Genomic DNA, 21,492 nt, shown 5'->3' with positions numbered 1-21,492 from the left:
TGCTCAGAGGACAGCATTGGATAGAGCAGGCTCTGACTTCATTCACGCACTAATCCACAGGCGGGCTCATAACTGGAGCAGAATGAAGTGGTGGGAAGGTGGGAGGCAGAGCCTGGTGGGAGGAAGCATGACTCTGGAGTCGCACCTTGAAGGATCATATCCTTTTCCCGAGTTCCTCTCCTCTCTTCCCCTCCCCTGCTCCTTGGTTGCCGTGAGGTGTGAGGCTCACAATCTGGAATCTAAAAATGTTGAACTATGTGTAGTATGAGAGAGAGAGAGAGCGAGAGAGAGAGAGAGAGGGAGAGAGAGAGAGAGAGAGAGAGAGAGAGAGAGAGAGAGAGAGAGAGAGAGAACGCATTTAGCGAAGGCTGCGTGTTGGTAAAAGTTGCATGGTTTCTGCCGGGCACACTGGGTAGGTAGAGAGCCGGAGGATGACAAGGAGCTGAAGGTCACCCTCAGCTGCACAGTGAGTTCCAGGACAGCCTGGGCTACATAAGACCCATACAAAGACGACAGCATCCAGTAGGACGAGTCCATTCAAGAGATCTGCCCCTGAACAAGTAGTGCTGGTTAAAATGACATCATGTACTTGAAAATCGATTTCAGAGTGGATTTTATGGGTTCTGACCTCAAAAGTTTTGACTATGTGAGGTACTATATAGATGAATTAACCCATTTTAGTCCTTCTACATCATACATACACAGATATTGAAACACTGTGGTATGCATGATCAATACATACAATTTTTATTTCATTATTTAAAAAATAAAAATGCTAAGAGATTGTTGAGTATACATATTCAAACTTCAAGAATTAATATTAAATTAAATTAAAAACAGAAAAGTGTGGTGGTCAGGGGTTCCTGCCAGGTGTCTGCCTCTGTTGCCCAGGTCTCTCTCTGAACTTGGTGCTCACTGTTGTCAAAAGACTTGCTGGCCAGTGAGCCCCTGGCATCTGCCTGTCTGCTCCCCCACAGCTCTGGGGTTACAGCTGCATATCACTGCTCTGGTCTTTTGAAATGTGGGTGCCGGAGATAGGAATGTGGGGCCTGGCGCTTGAGTGTCAAGTGCTCCACCCTGCTGCCCACCTCGCCAGCCCTCAGCCCTTCCTTTCTCCGGTTGCTTCTGTTGGGCATGTAGCCAGACAGCAAGAAAAACAGCTAAGGTGGCTGTTTAACGCACAAACCCCAAAAACGATGAAAACAGACTTTTGGCAAGGGACACCCCCACATTCAAGTAGTACATTATGCGTTTTTCTCTCATGAAGCTTTGATTACTTATCAAAAGAACAAGGGTGGGAGAGTTGTTCTGATCAAAGCCAGCAGTTGGATAGGTCAGATGAAACCTTTAAGGTCAAAATCCTTCCTGAAGAAGAATATAATTATTGGGGAATAACAGCAATTAGAAAGTTTGTGGCTCTTCATTTAAACTTCCGTGTGGGCTTTTCAAAGAATAGGGGGCAGCCTCGACACGCATGGGAAGAACAAAGAGAGACTGACAACCGCAGGATAGAAAAATTTATCCAAAAACCCAAAGCCAAGGGCTGAAGACATAGTTACGTGGTAGTCGGCTTCACAGTCACAGGCCTTGGGTTCGGTCACTAGCACCGAAAAGGGGGAAAACGCAACCGCTGACTACAAGATGTCTCGAAGATGAATATGTGCAAAACAAAAGCCAAACTCATTCCCACCTTAGATCACATCACAAGCAGCATGTCAGCACCGTGATCTCAGCACTTGGGAGGCGGAGGCAAAGCCTAGTACCATGACCTAGGAGAATTGTGAGTCTGAGACCCAAGTGGGCTGCACAGGGAGACTTAGCACCAAACCAGACAGTTGTATCAGGGCTTAGAGACGAATTCATTGTAAAATAATGCAGAAATAAATTAAGACTCTGTCATTATTTATCTCAAAATTGTGGGACTTGGGGGACTTTTTCCATTTCCCCCTACATTTTAAAAATGTTTCTATGCTATTTAGACGAAGAAAAACAATGCAGGAGTCAGTTTCTCCTGGACTCCCTTATTTCTCCTCTTCTTGTACATGTCCTCAGTGATGAAGATCAGAGGCAGAGGTGCCATGTGGCCTTGAGAGGGAGCAGAGGAAGGAGGGAAGAGAGGGAGGGAAGTGAAAGGAGGAGTGGGCACACGGACTTGCCAGGCAGCGTCACTCTCAAATGGTGGCCACAATCCGAGGACCCACCAGGACAGGGCCGGATGTCTGCGGACAGCACAGAGGTGTAGTGTATTCAACAACAGACTGCGCTCCGCCAGGACGCCGAGTGAGGGTCTCTCAAAGGCTTTGTGGAAGAGGGTGATACTCTCTCTTGTCCTCCCACCTTTGGCCACGTAAAGGCAGAACCTCCTTATGTGATACGTATTGGGAGGCTCCACTTATATGGAATATTGAGACTAGGTCAATTCACGGAGACAGACGGCAGCATTGAGGGTTCTGAAGACAGGGGGGCGGGAAGGAAGGGTCCTGTCACTTCATTGTCTACAGAGGCTGCGTTGGGTGACGGAAATTGTGGAAATAAGTAGATGCACTCTCTGCTTGGTACAGCACAGACACGCACTGCCAGAGAAGTCTACAGGTAAATGATGGGGTTTGCGGATGCTATTACACATATCGCCACAATAAAAGCCCTCCCAAAGGAAAATGGCAAGGATTAAGTAATTGTTTAATCCGGTGAGTGAAGAAGGGCTGGGCAAGCAGAAGGGCTGCTGTGCTGAAGACACACTCTGCAAGTCCTCTGCCACTCCGCCTGTGTGGGCTCTAAGCACCAGGGGCTCTAAGGGCAGACGTCCTCTGTCCATGGCCTGGAAGAGCACTCGTTCTGAGATTGTGCCACGTGAAGATATAGTTACTAGGCTATAAGCAATGTAGAAATTACAAATCCTGTTCGGTGAAAGCTCTGTCTAGGAAAGCAAGTGGTGTCGAGTACTCCACCCTGCCTGTGGATGGCTGCTCTGAGCTATATTTATGGAACAGGCGGAACTGTCAAGCTGAAACCGGGGACAAACAGGAGCCTGTGCGTGTGAAAGCCACTCCACTACCCCTCAGCCCCTTTTCTCCAGCAGTGATCTGGGAGCACCACAAGAGGCTTCCTCTAGCTATATACCCCCACAGCAGTTACCCATTACCTACTGAGATTTGAAGGAAGATGCCAAAAGGGATGAAAAGATAACTGGGAATATTTTATGAAATCTAAATTTATCTTCAGTTGGGAGAATGGGTGGGGTGAGAGGCCGTCAGGACACACAATCTCTACTCTAAGGAGCCTGCAGGCTGACAGGCCTAAGGATGGGGGAGTGGCCAAGGACGCAGCCGCCTTCGGGGCAGCAAAGTGGGAACTTCAGCTTAAACATCAGGACCAGTTAGTTACTAACTAGTCCAACCGAGCTGGAATATATTTTAGTGTTAAGCTAGCAAATGAATTCTGTTCATTTAGTACCTTCCCTGGTACCAGGATCGCTTCTTGCTGTCAAACCATCATTAGACCCCTCCTAGTCACAAAGATGAGTAAAATATTGAAGCCCCTCTCAACGTCGCCGGCACACATCTCGATAGATATGAAGATTCCCATAAGGAAATACATTATGAATTTGATTCACGGGTACGGCTTAGTCTCTCCTTTAGCTTCTGCCACGCTGCCAAGCACCCACATTGACTGCAGGGAAGAGAGCAATGCTCATTTCTCCAAAGTCAGCACCCTGTCTCTCTTTCCTTGTTGACGCTCTCCAACAGAAGGCGCTCTGTGCACACAAACACGGTCCACAGGCAAGATCTGAGTGAGCAGCGGCTGAGTTCGGGTGTTCCTAGGTTGGCATAGAAAGCCAGAGATACGTGGAGGGGCACCTGGCTCCATTCCTCCCTTGACACAGCTCATTAGAAAGGTTCTTTAGGGACTGCTGGGAGAGTTTGGCAGCTGATAGCTCTGGCTGTTCTTCCAAACTACCCAGGTTTGTGGTCCAGCACCCACATGGCAGCTCAAAACCGTCAAAAATTCCAGTTCCAGGGGATCCATACTCTCTTCTGCCTCGTAGGGCACCAGGCATGCATGTGGTGCACAGACATCTATGCAGACAAAGCACCCATGCTCATTAAAATACATGAGCAAATAAATAAATAAAAGGTCTTTAACCCTGGACACGGAGGTGCCCACTTGCAGCCTCAGTGCTCTGAAGGCGGAGACAGGAAGATTGCGAGTTCAAGGATGGCCTAGGCTATCTGGTGAGACTCGGTCTTTCCATAGAAAACAGGCCTAGAGTAGGTTGTGTACAAGATGAGGGGTGTGATAAGCACCCGGGTAGCATGTGGAGCCGCTCTCCATAGTTACAAATGGTTTTCGACGTGCAGACTATGCAGTGCTAAGGGTGTAGCCCCCCAGGAATCTAGGGGCTCACTGTAGACCACAATCACTGTGCCTCTCATTCCAGGGCAGAGCCTCCTGGCCACTCAGTGATTCTTTAGCCTGTTGTTCTGCTATTGTCAAACAGGATATAGGGTCGTGTTCAGACGTAATAAAGGCCAGCGACTGTGACTCGCCCCAGATGACTCAGAACTTATGCCAAGGCACGCTTATTGGTGTTTCTAGAGACCGATTAGCATTTTCTAACTGCGTGACTGCAGAGCGTCTCTGCCGACAGAAAAGGAGCTAGCACTGTTTGCACATTGGTCCTGTGTTTAATTATAATCACCTTGCCAGTGTCATGGTGGTAGGCCTTACAAACTTCTTGTCTGCTATGGTTTGACTGTCAAAGGCTCCCTACCAGCCCCTGTATTTAAAGTTAAGGCCTACCTTAGGAGGTGGGCCACTGGGGGGATGGGGGCAGGCCTTGAGGCTGATAGCCCAGCCCCATTTTCTTCTGATTTCTGCTCCCCCCCCACCCAGTTCTGCTGAGGTGTGGGGAAGGTCAGGAGTCCCAGGCCCAGCCCCCACTCCCTGGGATCCACTTACTGCCTTCCTCCTCTGCCATGATGACCTATGGAAAAAATTATGAGCCAAAATAAATGCTTCCGCCTCAGACTAAGTCAGGTTGTTTGGGTCCTGGATGACAAAAGTAACCACTGCACCCCTTGAGGTATTAGATGCCCTTATAACAGAGTCCCCCCTACACTCCCTCCTTCTCCCCTTCCCACTCCCCCTGCCCCCACCACTCCCCAGCCACCCCCACACAGGCCCATGCCTTCCAGGGGGTTGTTCCATGTCTTAGCTGTAGGAGGGCACAGCTGTCACCAGTCCCCTTTCAGGATGCAGCCTTCATCAGATACCCAATGCCAAGCTTGAAGCTTGAACTTTCTCCCTGCACAATTGTGAAGAATGTTCTCTGTAAACCTCCAGGATCTGGGATTCTATTGTAGCAGCACAGAATGAGCACCCTCCGCAGGCTCGCGGGGCCAGGGTACCCTGTTTCTCCCAGTTATCGCTCTCTGACATCCATTTCTTTAGAATTAGTAATTCATCACACAGTTCCACCAAACTACACAGAACTCTGGGGCCCGGGCAAGACTCACTGGGTGTAGATTTGTGGCAGTCACAGCACCAGGGCTAAGCTTCCCTTGGTGTGGCTGTGGCTGGAGCTATAGGAATGGGGGTTCCCACCATCTCCATGCCCCTTTCTGTGTTCTAGAACACACACACCTTGTGCATTCCTTGTTCAAAGCTTGCACCCATGGAATGAAAACAAAACAATGGCTTTATGAGTTTCGGTGTGGAGTGGGAGCTTCAGGTGCCTCGAGACACCTTGCGTATATCCCCACGGCAGCCTGGCAGGTGCAAATTGCTGAGTAACTCCAAATATGGGTCCCATAAACCTGCCATTCATTTAGATGTACAGTATGCATTTCTGTTTCCAATCAAATGCGGTTGGAGAAATTAAGATCCAGGCTTGCTCTTGACAAATTTTACATTACTTTATGGCCAATTTCCTTCTGATGCAATGGGAATGGAACCTTCCCTTCCCGTAGATGTTGTTAACAAAGGTGATTTCAAAGAATGGTAATTGTGTTCTCTACAGCTAAATGGGAAACGAGAGGAGGGGAAACCACCCTTTACCAAGCTAGGCCTGCACCTGGTAAGATTTACTGTATGACGAAGCTCTCTTATCAAGAGTTCAGTCTGCCCCCACCCCCCAAGAACTGTAGCCCTGTAAGGAAACTCAGAGCACCTTTACCCCAGATCCTGCTGGCTGTGCTGCAGGGGGGCAGTTTCATGCCCACCGTCACCAGCACACACCATGGTGTCTCTACGAACAGCTTGCTTCAGCCCTCACCAGAACATCACTGTTTCCTGTTTTTGCACAAGTCGGCATGTGGCATTAAGATGCACAGCAAGGTTTGAAATTAGGCGAAGTTCAGCTGCCATCTGGGACCATCCTGGTACTCACTCCACAGCCCTTGAACCACAACCCTGCTGCTGGGGAAGACGCTGGATTCTGAATGAGCATTCTGGTGGCAAGCTTAGAATACTGGCACAGGCAGAAGCTGTCTCTGTTCTCTGGCTGCCAATGTCACTGACGCTGATCGTAGTACTAGTTTGAACAACAGTCCCCTTTCCTGTAACCAAGAACTACTTTAATCATGTTGACTGACTCTAGAATGATTCAGCAGAAACATACTGAGGTAAGTTGTATCTCTATTTTACAACTGATTTCAGGCTAAATCCAATCCCTCAAGCATGTTCAATTTCCTATCTAAACCTCCACAACGACCTGATATCTATTTCTCTGATTTTACCGATGGATGTAAACGTCACAGAGTTGGGGGTTATACTTTTCTTGTCATTTGCTGCCTCCTGCCCCCCCCCCCAGTGTCAGATACAAGGTAGGCCCATGCATGTAGCAAACTAAGGAATGAATGCATATTGGTTAACCACTCATCAGACTTAAGCCTAGAAGTTATAAGAACTCATTACAAAAGAACTGGATATGTCCTCTTGCTTTGACATCTGGTCTACCATTCTGGAAGGTTCATTAATTACTACTGGTCTATGTCTAAGAGACTTAGAAATTAAGGCTAGTTATGTGCAATTGTACTGACCCCACTTATCTTTGTCCATTCTTACGATTAATGAGTTTATTAACTGGATTTATTCGAATATCTTCATAACATGTATAATCACATATCAGTATGGTTATTTCTCAGAATATTAGGAAACAACCTTCCTCAAGAGCCAGCAATACCACTTTTGGGTATATACCCAAAGGATGCTCAATTGTACCACAAGGACATGTGCTCAACTATGTCATAGCAACATTGATGTCATGGCCAGAACCTGGAAACAACCAAAATGCCCCCTGATCAAAGAATAGATAAAGAAAATGTGGTACATTTACACAGTGGAGTACTACATGGCAGAAAAAAATACTGACATCTTGAAATTTTCAGGCAAATGGATGGACCTAGAAAACATTAAATCGAGTGAGATAACTAAGACCCAGAAAGACAAATATCATATGTACTCACTCATAAGTGGCTTTTAGACATAAAGCAAAGAAAACCAGCCTACAATTCACAATCCCAGAGAATTTAGACAACAATGAGGACACTAAGAGAGACATACATAGATCTAATCTACATGGGAAGTAGAAAAAGACAAGATCTCCTGAGTAAATTGGGAGCATGGGGACAATGGGAAAAGGTTGAAAGGGAAGGAAGAGGCAGGGAGGGGAGCAAAGAAAAATCTATGATTCAATAAAATCAATATATATAATCCCAGCCAGCCTCTGTCTACCTAGCACTCAACAAGGATTTCCTGAGATTTGATGCATACTAAACATAAGATGACTAAATTATGCACAAGAAGGTGGACGAGACTGGGAGACACATAAGGAAACCATTGGAGATACCATGTGATCTGAAAGTGCACACAGCTACAAAGAATAGCTTAGCCTCACTGGGGTATGATGCTAATATAGCCATGCAGAGTGGAAGCACATTTTTGTCAACAACAAACGGTGTATGCAGTGGTGATCCCAGAAGATGATAAGGCCAGGGTACTGTCTTGTTTTGTACACGTGATGTGTGAAGAACAGAACTCTCAGGGCCAAGCGCTGTCTGACAGTACTTGCCCCTCTGCTGGGCGGAGGTTGGGTCTCTTGTCTCCTTCCCCTTTCCTTCTTATGCTCACTGCATAGCAGCTGCTCCTCACGAATGAGATGATTGATGTGGGCAGTCTGGAAGAGTATGTCCTTCCTCAGCATGCAGGTTCTATCTGGGGAAACTTTGGAGAAGGACGCTGAGGCTGAGTTGTAAAGAACAAGTAGATCTGTGTCCGGCAACATAAGAGAAGACTATTTCCTTTTAAGATAAGTTTTTCTTTGAATCATGTGTATGTGCCTGTATGTGGTCACATGCACCTGAGTGTGGTTGCTCACTGAGAGAAGAAGAGAGTGTCTAATCCTCTGGAGCTGGGGGTCCAGGCTGTTGTGAGTCACCTGGTGTGGATGCAGGGGACTGAACTTGAGTCCTCTGCAAGAGTAGTGGCTGCTTTGCCGTCTGCGTCTCCTCCTGCCCCCGGAAGGGTGTTTCTGCAGAGGGAACAGCAGGGACATGTGGATGAGCAATGCGGGCTCCCAGAGGGTGTGGAGCCTGGGCCCAGGAGAGCTGCAGGGGCCAAAGCTGGGCACACACAGGCAGATCCTCTAAGCGATGGGCGGGCATTGAAATGGAAGCTTACAAGAAACATAAGTCAATCGTAAGAAGATACGCAGTAACACAGTCAGCTGAGATGTCCCATATGTGCAATTAATTTTCAGAATATGCTTCTTATAAGAAATAATTGTTTAACTCTGCACTTCAGGCTGAGAACTCTCAGCGTCTGCCTGGTTCTGAGACACTGCAGATAGCTCCATAGCCACAAAGAGAGAAAATAATAATAATAATAAAGTTTTCTTTTCATGCCGAGCTACAGAAACTGTCAAGGTTAATTCTCTCCCTTATAGTTCTAAAAGAGTCTCTTTCCTGCCTGGAGTAATTCAGAGGAGGTATTCCATCTCAGAGGGGAGGGGAGGCCGTGGGCTTTGCAGAGGGACTGTCCTTCGAACTCTTGGTTGGCTGAGTCTCTAGACTGCGCGTCTTCCCTGGGGGGGGGGGCGATTTCACTAAAGAAGTGCTCAGACTGAAGCATTGTCTGTCTGTAATTAAACACGCCCTCCCCTTGGCTTGATAATGCCGGTTAATTTTTATCAACTAGACACAAACCTAGGCAAATCTGAGGCGAGGGACCCTCAACTGAGAAAACGCCTCCTTCGGATTGGCCCGTCAGTGTTTCTGTGGGACATTTTCTTCACTAATGATTGATGTGGGAGGGCCCATACCGCTGTGGGCAGGGTCAGCCAGGAAGGTAGCCCTGGGGTGTGTGAGCCATGAGCGAGGTGTGGAGAGTAAGCTAGTGAGCAGCAGGGCTCCCTGCTCCTGCAGGGCTAGCTCTTCCTCTGTTCCTGCCTGAGCTCCTGCCCCACTCCCTCAGTTCCTACCTGGGATCATGGCCACGTATGTACAGTTAACCCTTTCCTTCCCCTGAGTTGGTTTTGGCCAGTGTTTTTATCACAGAAACAAGAAGCTAACCAGGGCAGACATCTGTGTCAGCGAGTGTATTGGTATGACCCCTGAGGATGATGTTTGGGGGATGACTAAGGGATGCATACATCTGAGCAGGAAAAGACACTGAGTGTTCAGGGCTCAGTGGGACACAGTTCTGTTGGAGCGTGCAGGGAAATACAGGTAAGAAGGCCACGGCTCTCTCTCTCTCTCTGTATGAGTGTGGGATGTGTATGTGACTGAGTAGGGTGTGTGTGTGTGTGTGTGTGTGTGTGTGTGTGTGATGGGTGAGTGTGTGCTATGTGTATGAGTGTGCAATACAGTATGCAATGGGGTCAGAGATCCGCTTTCAGGAATTGGTCTCGACCTTTCTACCTTGTTTTGGGGGCAGGGTATCCCTTCTATCCTTGTGACTGTACACATACACCCGGCTAGCTGGTCCCAGGACCTTCTGGAAAACTCTCCTGCCTTCTCCCCCCATTTCTTTGAGGACGGTTGGGATTACAGAGCATGCTCTTGGGTTTTATGTAGGTTTAGGGGATCAGCTACAGGTCTTCAGGCTTGTGCCACAAGCAGCAAGCGACACACGAAGCCACCTTCCCAGCTTGCCTCGGTGACTCTTCATGGCCAAATCTACTCTGAGTTGCAAATTGTTCCAATTACGTTGGTGCCCTATATTCTGCGCCCTTAGAGTAGCTGTGGCAAGCACAGCCGTTGGTGGAGGACCCTTTTCAACTATCTGGAGGCATATTCTCATATTCATTTCAGAATAATGAGATGTTTAAATATTTATTTCTTTCCAATAACTGGGTAGGCCTAGGCTCTTCATTTTAATAAATTCTGTCCAAATACCGGCAAGTCGCTGCTCAGGAGATATTGGCCTTGAATCCCCTCATGATAATGGAGCACACATCAGGATCACACTTCATCCCCAGATGACACTAGCCGTGACCTTGGACAAATCACACAACTGCTCAGGAATGCCTTTTGATAATTTTTTAAAGTTGCCTATGTAACTCAGAAATCCTGAGTATGTCTTAAGAGATCTGATTAGTTCACGAACATAGAAATGAGTTAACTACTGAACTATAAATTGTGGTGGGGGAGATCGGCATTTAGGACATGTCTTCTACAGCAACTCTAAATGGTCAGACATTTGACACAGGCTAATTTTAGAAGAAATTAAAAATATTTCTATAGACAGGGTTTATTTGATAAATAATTGTTGCAGACCCAGGCATTATGCTAAAACCTGAAAATATAATGACACACACAGAAAATAGTCCACTCTCCAAAAGTCAGCTGCCAAGCCTGGAGACAGACATTTCATGGAATTCTAGATATGAAGACAAAACATCTAGCCCTGGTCTAACCTGGGCTACATGGCAGGGAGGGCTTGGCTGTGGATTGGCTGTCTCAGCTGGGAACACACATCCTGTGATTTTTTTTTTGTCTGGGAAGTTATATTGATTAGAACATACAGTAAAAATACTTATTTGTCCAATGCTGGCCTAAACATCTAAGACAGAAGGATTACGTCAAGAGATCTGAACGCAGTGTATAGATGTCGTCACCACCCACATTTTGCCTAATCATACATTCACTGACTTCCAGGAGAGTCCTTTTCCTGCATCAAGTTCAAGGGCAGAGGGACACTCTCACCTAAGAGAAAGTCATTCATTGTCTCCCTACGCTTAAGAAGCCACACAGCTGCTGGCAGAGTACATAGTCTGGAAACTTGCTGACTCTCTCCTGTCCCATTCAATCCCCTCCAGATTGGTATTTTCAGGGCAGGAAGTCCACCTGCTGCTGCCTGGCCCTAAGGTGATGGACGTGCACCTTGCTAACAGGTCAAGTAGGCCCACGACAGACAAGTGCTGTTTGCCGGCTAATGCGATTGTCTCCACAGTCACCAAACGGAAGGTGCAGGGCTTAGCTTGGATGTGATGCTGAGCCCACGCTAGAGAGGAGGCTAAGCCTCACAGGGGAGTGTCATAAACTTAACATCTTGAATGTAGAAATCAATCTTCTTGGCAGTAGTTTTGATACCCACCTTGCTGACTGACTAGTTACCAGAGCAAGTGCCCACCCCAATCTGTAGATGGGGTTAAATAATACAAAGGTAGTTTTATGTGATCTATACTGTACAGAAGGCTTTATTTACATGCTTCGACTGTAGTAACAGCATGTAGCTCAGTGTCTTGTCGGAGCAACAGCATGGGCGCTGCCCTCTGTGAGTCAGTGTGCCTTGGCTGTCTCCTGCTCCCACATTGTCATTCAGCCCTGGCTTTATATTTAACTGCTTTCTCCTTTGTCTGTCTTCTCCAAGGAGATCAAAGGCCCTTTGAGGAGAGGGATTGTGTTCCTCCTTCAGTGCCCAGTCCTGAATCTGTTAGGCCTTCAGTGAGCACTTGCTAGAGCCTGCAATTAGCTCCAAACCTCCAGAATGGACTGGCTGCAGGACACATTATTGTGATGCTAAGACACTCCTCGCAGTAGCTCTCCAGCTCTATTATGTACAAGAATCACAAGGAAGCCTGTTAGGTGGATTCCCACGTCTTGTTCCCAACGATTTTTGTTTTAAATCTTTTTAATTTTTTCTTCTCCACAGGTATACTTAGCTTTTTTTTTTCCTTGCAAAACAAATTTGGGAAAACAAAGACCTACAAGGCCTTGGGACCACACTGATATTTCCTGTGGAGAAAACGTGTGTAAAGTGGAGTGTTCAGCTCCGCCCCCACGTTCCGTTCTCTTTCAGTGCATATATATTACATACCCACTAGTACCAGGCTCTGATCCATTCACTTCTTGGAGTTGTACTGTCTAATAAGATGGGCAACGACATTACTGCCACAGCACTAGATTCTCCTCAGAGGGGATCTGATAGACAGCATTAAGCTTACTTTAGGTATTATGAGATACAAGGAAAGAAAAACAAAATGTGGCTCATTAAAAGATGACATCATCTGAGGTCCTATGACAAGAAAGACTTTGGGGAGGCGTTCCCATGAGGAGGAGGGCAGATCCTGAAGGAAAGAACTTCACAAGGAGCAGGCTAAAGTCCCTCACCAAGGACACGAAGTTGGAGGGATGTTGGCACTAGCTCCAATGCAGAGTTCCTACCCGTCACTACAGTGTGTGGGGTCAGTATTTTAACTACTGTCACACAAATCTTTCTTCTCTTAAAAGTAGCCATATTATTGAAATTTTAAATTAAAACTAAACCTTTTACTTTTATTAGAGAGAGAGAGAGAGATGGAGAGAGAGAGTATGCGCTGTGATTCACCTGTAGATGTCAGTGGACAGCTTGTGGGAGTACGTTCTCTCCTGTGCCCACATGGGTCCTGAGGATGGTACTCAGGAGTACGTTCTCTCCTGTGCCCACATGGGTCCTGAGGATGGTACTCAGGTCAGGCCAGTAAGCTCCTCTCCCTGCCGAGCCAGCTCACCAGCCCACACTGTTGAAACTCTTCACTGGCAGAAGCTGCTTGACCTCGTGGCTCCTTTGGCTGTGTAATTTCATCAGTGTTGGCAGACTGAGTGTGCTAGCTAGTACCTGAGCATGGGAAATTAGCTCATGCAGAATTTTCTGGACACCGAAATGATTTATCACTGATTGGATTACTCAAATGTCATCGAATGGAGCTTAATAAATGGTGTCCACTTGTCGTTAAGCATTTATAGACTTTCTAAAGAGGGACCCTTTGCCCACAGCTTTGAAGTAAGTTGTAGGATGTATTGGTTTTCTCCTGATTAATTTTTAGTTGCTAAACTGACTTGTCCATACTTCCAGGGGACATATGCATATTAACAATAACAGCACAGTCACCAAAAAAATACTAAATAACCCAGTGCTGAGAAAGGAAAGCACAAGTTCAAATGTGCTGTCCGCATGTGGCAACTCCACCCTGAGGCTGCTTGTGAAGTGCAGAGGTGCTTGCAGGGCCTCAGCTCTAGGGTCATTTCACTGCCTTTCCTTAGCCTGTGCAGAGAAGGTAGGGCAGGTGACAGACAGGTGGGCCTTCTGTGATAAGGGCCTGTAAAGCGGGAATCAGCTCCACTGTAATTCCCAAGGTCTACCAGATGGAAAATGGCTTTATCTACCTAGAAAGATCTGGACTCGAAACAGAATTGAGTTCTCTCTCTATTCTTGGTGCTGGAAGACTTGGTTCTTTCCTCTGAGAGCTGCTTGATTGGATGTGTTGAGAGAGAGAGCGTGCATATGTGTGTACAGGTGCATATGTGTGTGTGTTCTCTATTTATCCATTTATCTGCATATTTTGTTTGGTTGCATTATGCCACAATAATAAGGGAATTTTCCCAGGATATGAAAATTGGTTTCTTCTCTTGCACTTGGGCAGTCATGTTAGCCATCAGTGGCTTCCAAAACTGACGACACAGAGGATAATCACTACATACGGATGCAGGGACTGCGCTGACACAGACCCACGGAGGCGGGAATGAGTGGGAGGGAAGAGAGCCTGGGAAAGAGGGCGACTCTACTGGGCAGAAAAGCAGCATCCTGGCCTTCTGCGTATATACTCATGCCCGGATTACAATTCCTAGCTTCTTGTCTGTGAGCGCTGGAGGAAGGCCTATGGGCAGACAAAAGGATATTTTAATTTTAACATGTGCCCACTTGACTCAGCCTATCATTTAACAAAAGCACACCATAATTTAATCTCAATAGTAATTTAGTCCACAGTCATAGGCGACAAGCCTATCAAAGCAGACAACCTATAGTTCGTAAAATTCAGGCGGTGGGGATTAGGACCACCTGTTGAATTTAGTCTTTGAGTTATAATGTTGACTCTGTCATATAATGCACATAAACACTACATCTCTATCTGTCTTTGGGACCTGGAGCTGTGGAGATGTGAATGGTTTCTTCATAGTATCTGCAGCTCTCTCTAGGTTCTATAAGTTAAGAGTAAACTCGATGTTCATTGAAGTTCTGATCAGTAGGCAGGGGCATATGGTTTTGGGGTTGCCTTATTCAGTGTATCTGTGATTTTTCGAAAGCCTGATGTGAGAGAGAAGAAGAGAAAGATGGACATGGTGCCATGTGACAGTGTAGGCAGGACAGGAGAGGTTTTGTTCCCTACCCCCCGCTGCATCAACTAGAGGAAAGTTCTTCTCTGGCGACACCCTAACAAATGATTTCAAGCCTTGCCTGATGGAGACTGTGGACAATCTCAAGCAAAACTGAAGCTACCAGCAGATTCTAGGTGTTCACAGGGCATGCGCCTCAGGTGGCCACTGGGAGTGGGAGCTCTATCCATTTGCTGGCCAGAGCCACAGAGGGTAAAGAGGACCATCAAAGGCTTTTAGAGCAGGTTGGCCTCAGCTCCTTGGGACAAAGGGACATGGTCCACTGATGTCTAGTGCCTTGGGTTTGCACTTGCTGCTTTGCCTGGTGTCGTCTGTGCTCTGGTGCAGCCTTGGAGTGGGACTTGTGAGACGGGTCCTTGCTTTTTTTCTTCCTCCTTCCCTTCTTTCCTCTCCTCTCCCTTCATTTGCTCTTTTCTCCCTTTATTCCTTGCCTTTTCTTCTTCCTTCCTTCCCTCCCTCCTTCTTTCCTTCTCCTTCCCTCTTATTTCCTTCCTTATTCTTTCTTCCATTTCCTCATCCTTTCTTCCCTCCCTCCTGCCATCCCTTTCTCTTTGCTTCCCTCCTTTCTTCTTTTCCTTCTTCCTCCATTCCTTATTGTTTCTCCTTCCTCCCTTCCTTCTGTTTCCCTCCCTTCCTTCTGTTTCCCTCCCTTCCTCAGTTCCCTCTCTCCTTCTCTCCCTTCCTTCCTTCTCTTTTTTCTTTCCTTCCTTCCTCTCCTGTCTCTCTTGGATTTTTGACACAAGGTACCCTATGTTACTCAGACTGACCTCAAACTTGCCATTCTCCTGCCTTACCTCACAGAGTGTTGGGTTTGCCAGAGTGTGCATACCACCATGCCCTGGGAGATGGTGGTTTTCTAGGAATGAATTGCACAGATACTGATAATTTATACAGAGAAGACCACCATCTGCCAAGAATTTCCAGTTGCATGTAGCATTTCTTAAAACATGGAAAAGTCATTGTTCATCCTAATTGCACAAGACCCTGATACACTGAAAACATGAACACCTGTTTGCACAAGCATTTTTTAAAGATTACTGTTAGACTCTCATTCCTCCTAGTTGGGGATAGTAGAGAGCTAGGTTCCAGAAGAAACAAAGTATTTGGAATAGCTTCCCATGTCCATCAGAGTTTGCAGGGTCTTGGTCTTTAGACATTCCCTGTTCATGAATGTTTCCAAAATTTGAGGTGGATTCCCACTAAAGAACAAGCATGAAAACCCACACCATACTTTTTTGATCACATGCCAGTGACCCACACAGAACGTCACATCCATCCACAGGCAGAGGCCAGGGCTAAACTTCCCCATACCTGCAACCTTTATCAGCAGCCCGCACATGCAGACCCCAGCAAGAAATCAACCAGCAACCAAGGCGAACCAAAACTGTAATTGTGAAGCCTCTGCCCTGGAGTTTTTAGTCTTCCCCAAATGGCCACCTCCTCCTTGGCCTCCTCCTGTTCAGGTCTCTGAAGTCTCTCTAGTACAACTTTCATATTGCCAAAGAAACATTGCTTGCCTCTCACAGTGGATGTGGGCCCCCTCCTCGGTGCGCCCCACTGCACCGTTTGTAGCCAGCGCCGACTTCACCTAGCACATCTCCGGGTATGTCTTGTTTTCCTCAGGCCCTCAGGGCTGGGAAAGCTGAGTCCTACATGAAGTCCCTTTGGATTCTTCTCATCTGTGGCATTCTACACAGCACAGGTGATTCTACAGCACAGGGGTAGTGACAATACTTGGATTGTCACTTAAAGTCTGACTTAGTCATGTGTGACAAGAGCAATCTTCTCACACAGAAGGAACATCTGCAAATATTACTTTGGTTCACGATCATAAAATGCAGTAAAATACAAAGTAAAAGAGTTGAGAGCTTTCAAGTTATCTTCTAGGTTCATAGACACGGAGTGGAAGTGCGTGCGTGTGTGTGTGTGTGTGTGTGTGTGTGTGTGTGTTTAATAAAAACATACCAGCAATTTCAAATAATCAGAGATGAATTTAAACTGTATTAAAATATCTCTGGAATCAGGAAACTTGATTTGGTTTCTCCCAGAGGCTTCCTGTTCTGAAACCAGAGACTTGTTAGTCTAAGGAAAGGAGGTTCAATCTAAAGGAAAAAAACCCCAGCTTGTTAATTATTAGCCAAGCCATGCAGTGGCTTCCCGGAAGGCAAAGGAAAACAGGCTTTCTAGCCAATGGGAGCTGTGTATGCCTCCAGCTCTCTGTGCCTGCCAGAACTGGGCTCCCCAGGGGCTGGGGCCTTTCAGCCCAGAGCAATCCCCAGCAGAGATCAGAGGGGAACCTGAGGACTGAGCTGCCACGGGGGCTCTTTCTTCTCCCCTCTGGAGGTGCAAGAGGAACCATGGTATTGGACCCTGCGGATTCATGCTTCCTCTTACCCGCGCAGTACTGGGCTGGAAAACGCCAGGCTCCAGCAACTGGACATCCATCAGCAGCTGCTATTACTAGGGCCCAGGATTCTAGTCCAGGATCTTTGAGGTTTGGGGGTCCACTCACCTCATTCCTATTCCCTGATGAACTTTGCACCCTCCTCGGAATAGCAATTCATAACTAGCACACACCCCTCCCTGCCCCAACTGGTGCACACTACCTTCCAGCCTCCGAACTAACACCTTCTCCTGTGCCTCACCGCCCCAGCAAAGAGGAACGGTCAGGTGTACAGGGTGCCCAGGCCAAGCGGTGGCCGGCAGGATGGCGCACAAGCTGTCACCTTGTGGTCTGCTACGCCAAGGTATCCATCCAACTGCGGGTGTCCGGCGGGGGCGATTCTACGTGGCTGGGGACTGCTCTCCGCTGGCTGTCTGCTGTCGGCAGTCGCCTGCTGCTGCTGCTGCTGTTGTTGCTGCTGCTGCTGCGGGGGCCGCTCCTTCTGGCTGCCGAGGCTGCTGTACACGAGCAACAAGCTGGTGCACATGGTAGTGAGCACTAAACACACTGCCAGACCATGGTGCTGCGGGCGGGAGGGCGGGCGAGAGAGAGAGAAGACAGCGACTGAGTGTGCAGCCGGGAAGCTTGCTGCTCCTATTGACACGCGCAGGTCCCAGGCAGCCGCCCCAGACCTCCACAGCCAGGGAGCAGAGGTGACATGGTCCAGTACACCTGCCGGGGATGCACTCACAGCCCGCGTCTCACAGTCGTGGCGCGCGCAGTGACCTGCGGTGAGGGTGAGCGTGCCCGCCCTGGGCAATTTGGGGAGGAAGGTCTGGTCCCCACCTACACTGCTGGGATCTCAACCGTCTGCACACCATCTCTTCTGGGCCCCCGGGGCTTCCCGCAGCGATCCCCGCTAAGTTTGAAATCAGACAAGGAAACCAAGAAAGTCGATGATGGTCCCTCCTCCCCGCCCCTTTGACCCTCCGAGTTTGTGCCCAGCAGTGGCAGTGGGGCACCTTCCTTTCCGGAGAGGTCAGCCTGCTCCTCTGCCCTCCAATCGCTTCTTGGATCACTCATTAAAGATCCAGGAGCCCAGGCATCTCAAGCGTTCATCCCGTGGTTCCAAGCCAGGTGGAAAGTTGTCACCCATGACAGGCGACCTCTTGCCACAGGGCTAGGTACCCGACAAGGCTTCTACGGGCATCCCCTGGGACATAGAGCCCCGGGGGTCCTTGCCTCTGCCTGGCGGAGTTGGAACAACAGACTCACCATCAAGGTCTTCATTTTGAGCGCCTCTTTTGTGCGGAATTCTCAGGCAAGCGCGTCCGGAGCCACTTTTTCTTGGAGGCTGTCCATGGTGGGTGATGGGGCAGAGGCACCTCGGATGCTTGCCTGGCGGCTGGCGGGCGGCTGAGCGGGAGCAGAAGCCTCAGGACCTTGGAAGCGCTGCTGTGGCAGAGATTAGAGGAGAATTAAAACTGAGCCGGACCCTCTGAGTCTCAGCGATCCACACACTGCCTCCTGCTGCCGCCTGCTGGGTCCTAGAGTCCTCTGCAGTCCCCCCTCCCAGCCCCCAAACCATCTTTTCAGTGATGTGGACTTTCTGGGGCGAGACAGTTAACCACAAGGGTGTACCCACTTCTTGGTTTGGAGATTTATCATCTTTTCATGGTGCCATCAAGCTAAAAAGGACTCAGAACCCAATTCGATCCTGAACATGGTGGTCATTTGAGAATTTACTAACCAAAATTTCAGTTTTATGATTCTAGTAAAAACAAGTTAACTTCCCAAATGCCAATAGATCTATTTAGGTTTGCATTTTGTGCTTGCTGCTTGGCAAATGTTACCATAGAATTATTTTTCTGAAAAATTATGCCACTGCAATTTCTAGTTGTTTTCGAATGTCCTTTTCCTCCTTAATTTTGTTTTGACAAATTGTTAGTCTCATGCTTCCTTTCGACCGTACTCTTTCATGTAAATGACTTCATTCATCATTTGCTTCCAAGAACACAATTTATATTTCTACTCAACCTTTGAGGTCCCTAGTACTTATTTAAACAATTTCACAGTTTCTGAAACAGTTAGTGCATCCTACCCATGTGGTTAACCAGAACCATGGAGTCTTCCCAATCGCAGGGAAGATGTACTAGCTGTTGAAGATAAAAACTGATTTTTTTTAATCATATAAACCTGGTGCTTCTCTTGTGCTGTGTAATTCACTGACATTCACAGTTTCACATTCAGAACTTAGATTAAAATAAAAAAATAAATCTGACACCGCTCAGTGTTGAGTTTCTATCCGTGGCCCGTTCTCAGGGTGCTTTCGTCCCTACATCCAATTAGAGCATGGCTGAGCATCCAGTTTAGCTGAAAACTTATTTCTTGTGGAATTGTTCAGCAGACACAGTTGTCTCTGTGTCTCACTTCACACTGGACCTGTAGCAGTAAGAAGCTAAAGATCACATTAAAGCAGGGATGATGCTCAGCCCAGCTGGACCATGGGCACAGGGAGCACTTTCTCGGGGCCAGCAGGGACATTGCAATTTTTTTTTTTAATCTTCCCTAGTCTACTGCCGGATGGGTGATGCAGCCGGGATTATTTTTAACTTAAGAGGCCTACTTCCAGGCTCTATTACTAAAGTGAAAATGATTGGTTCAGTAATGACATTCAGGAGACAGAAATGCACGCTATGGAGCCTTTCAAGGAAAACACAAAAAATTCGAAGCACTGTCCAACATTGCCAGCCGTGCAGTTAGCTTTTTATTCAATCTGTGCTGTGGGCATGAATGGTGCCCATTGTCTGGGCAGGGAAAGCAGCAGCCGGAGGAGAGGCTTATCAGGTCTTGGCAGTTCTTTATTGTATGGCTGCACTTGACACTCAAATTAATGAAACAAAGGACCAACTTGATGAATCATTGCAAGCAGATTATCTGTGTTTCTCCAACGCTGCTTGGGAGACGCAGCTAGACAGAGCTCCTGCCTTCCTCAGATTGCTCTCCCTCCATCTAGCAAGTTGCCCCAGTGACCGATGAAACACTTCACACGTGTTTTGCCCTGCCAAACAGAGACATCACGTTTATGACTTACGCTCATGGCGGCACGTTGGACATCTGTTCTGCGGTGTGTCCGACCAGACTCATTAAGCTTGTGCTTTTTCCCCTCCTGGGACTGCAGTTAGCTGCTCACAAAATTACTCACAAAATGAGTAGAGTATATTTAACATTTTAATGCCGAGCTTGATTTGAAGGGCTTCAAGGTGCCTGGCTTTCCAGTTTCAGTATTTGATTAGGATGGTGCAAGTCTTGGCGGGATTCTGGTTTGGGAGTCAAATGGACAAGGTAGGGCCAGAGGAGGGCAGAAAAGGTAATGAATGGCAGTTAATTCAACTTGATGATTGTTTAATGATCAATTAAGCAATTGATCTCTTTAGGAAGCACAGAGGCGAATCAAGCACAGCATTTTTCCTCTAAAGATTCAGAAGTGTGTGTGTGTGTGTGTGTGTGTGTGTATGTGTGTGTGTGTGTGTGTGTAGAAAACTTAATGAACACTATGGAAGAGATCTATAGAATCAACAAACATATACTTATCAAAGTCCTACTTTGTTAAGGACCTACTGTGTTCCAGGTACTGGGTGGTGCCTGGGTCTGCTGGTCTCAGAAATTTGCAGCCTGTATTTAGGTAAATGGTGTGCACTTTTATGCCACAGAATAGGGAATGATCAATGTATAGATTTGTTTCTCAGCTTTGACTTTCTGCTTTATTAAGATCGGAGGGGTTCTCCTTTAATCCCAGCACTTGGGATGGACAGGCAAGTGGATCTCTGTGAGTCTGAGGCCAGGGTAGTCTACATATCGAGCCAAGTCAAGACTACATGGTGAGACCCCGTTGTTGTGGAATAATCCTTTTGTACACTGTGAGGATTTGTCACTCGGGTTGGTTTAATTAAAAGACTGACTGGCCAGTAGTTAGACAGGACAACCAGACACAGAGTAGGCTGGGAAGAAGAAGGGTGAAGTCTGAGGAGCTGTCAGACAGAAATGAAGCAGGATATGTGGGAGAGGTAAAGGCCCCTAGCCCTAGGGCGGCACATAGATGAATATAAATGGGGTAATTAAAGTTATAAGAGCTAGTTAGTAATAAGTCTGTGCTATCAGCCAAGCATTTATGATTAACATTAAGCTGCTGTGTGGTTATTGTGGGAGTGGTTGCTGGGACACAGAAAAGCTCCATGTATACCCTTTCTTAAAAAAAAATACCCAAGAAGTGTGAGATTTTAAGGGTATCACTGATACTTATATAAACCTTTCAGTTATTAATCTGAATAGCCAGAACAAACATAAAATAGGCAAATTCATGAACACTATATTGACTTACAGGTCTAGAAGCCAGTGAAGATTTTTGGCTCTTGTCATTCAGTAGAGAGTGGGCAGAAGTCACAGAAGCCACAG

At 47.2% G+C, this 21,492-nt stretch overlaps 1 protein-coding gene across 1 annotated transcript in view; it reads right to left on the bottom strand.

The window, feature by feature from the left end:
• Positions 1-18,578, bottom strand: part of St6galnac5 (ST6 N-acetylgalactosaminide alpha-2,6-sialyltransferase 5) — a 148,885-nt gene extending 130,307 nt beyond the window's left edge. The window contains exons 1-2 of the mRNA XM_048453545.3: positions 18,313-18,578; positions 17,381-17,620 (exon numbers count right to left, since the gene is read on the bottom strand). Coding sequence (XP_048309502.3) covers positions 17,381-17,620; positions 18,313-18,327 — 255 coding nt within the window. The 5' untranslated portion in view covers positions 18,328-18,578. The remainder of the gene's footprint in view (positions 1-17,380; positions 17,621-18,312) is intronic.
• Between the last annotated feature and the right edge of the window lie 2,914 nt (positions 18,579-21,492).

Source organism: Myodes glareolus, chromosome 17 (genome assembly GCF_982192425.1).
Source record: "Myodes glareolus chromosome 17, mMyoGla1.1, whole genome shotgun sequence".
Lineage (NCBI taxonomy): Eukaryota > Metazoa > Chordata > Mammalia > Rodentia > Cricetidae > Myodes > Myodes glareolus.
Note: the sequence above shows the minus strand (reverse complement) of the source record. Positions and strands in the feature narration are given on the sequence as shown.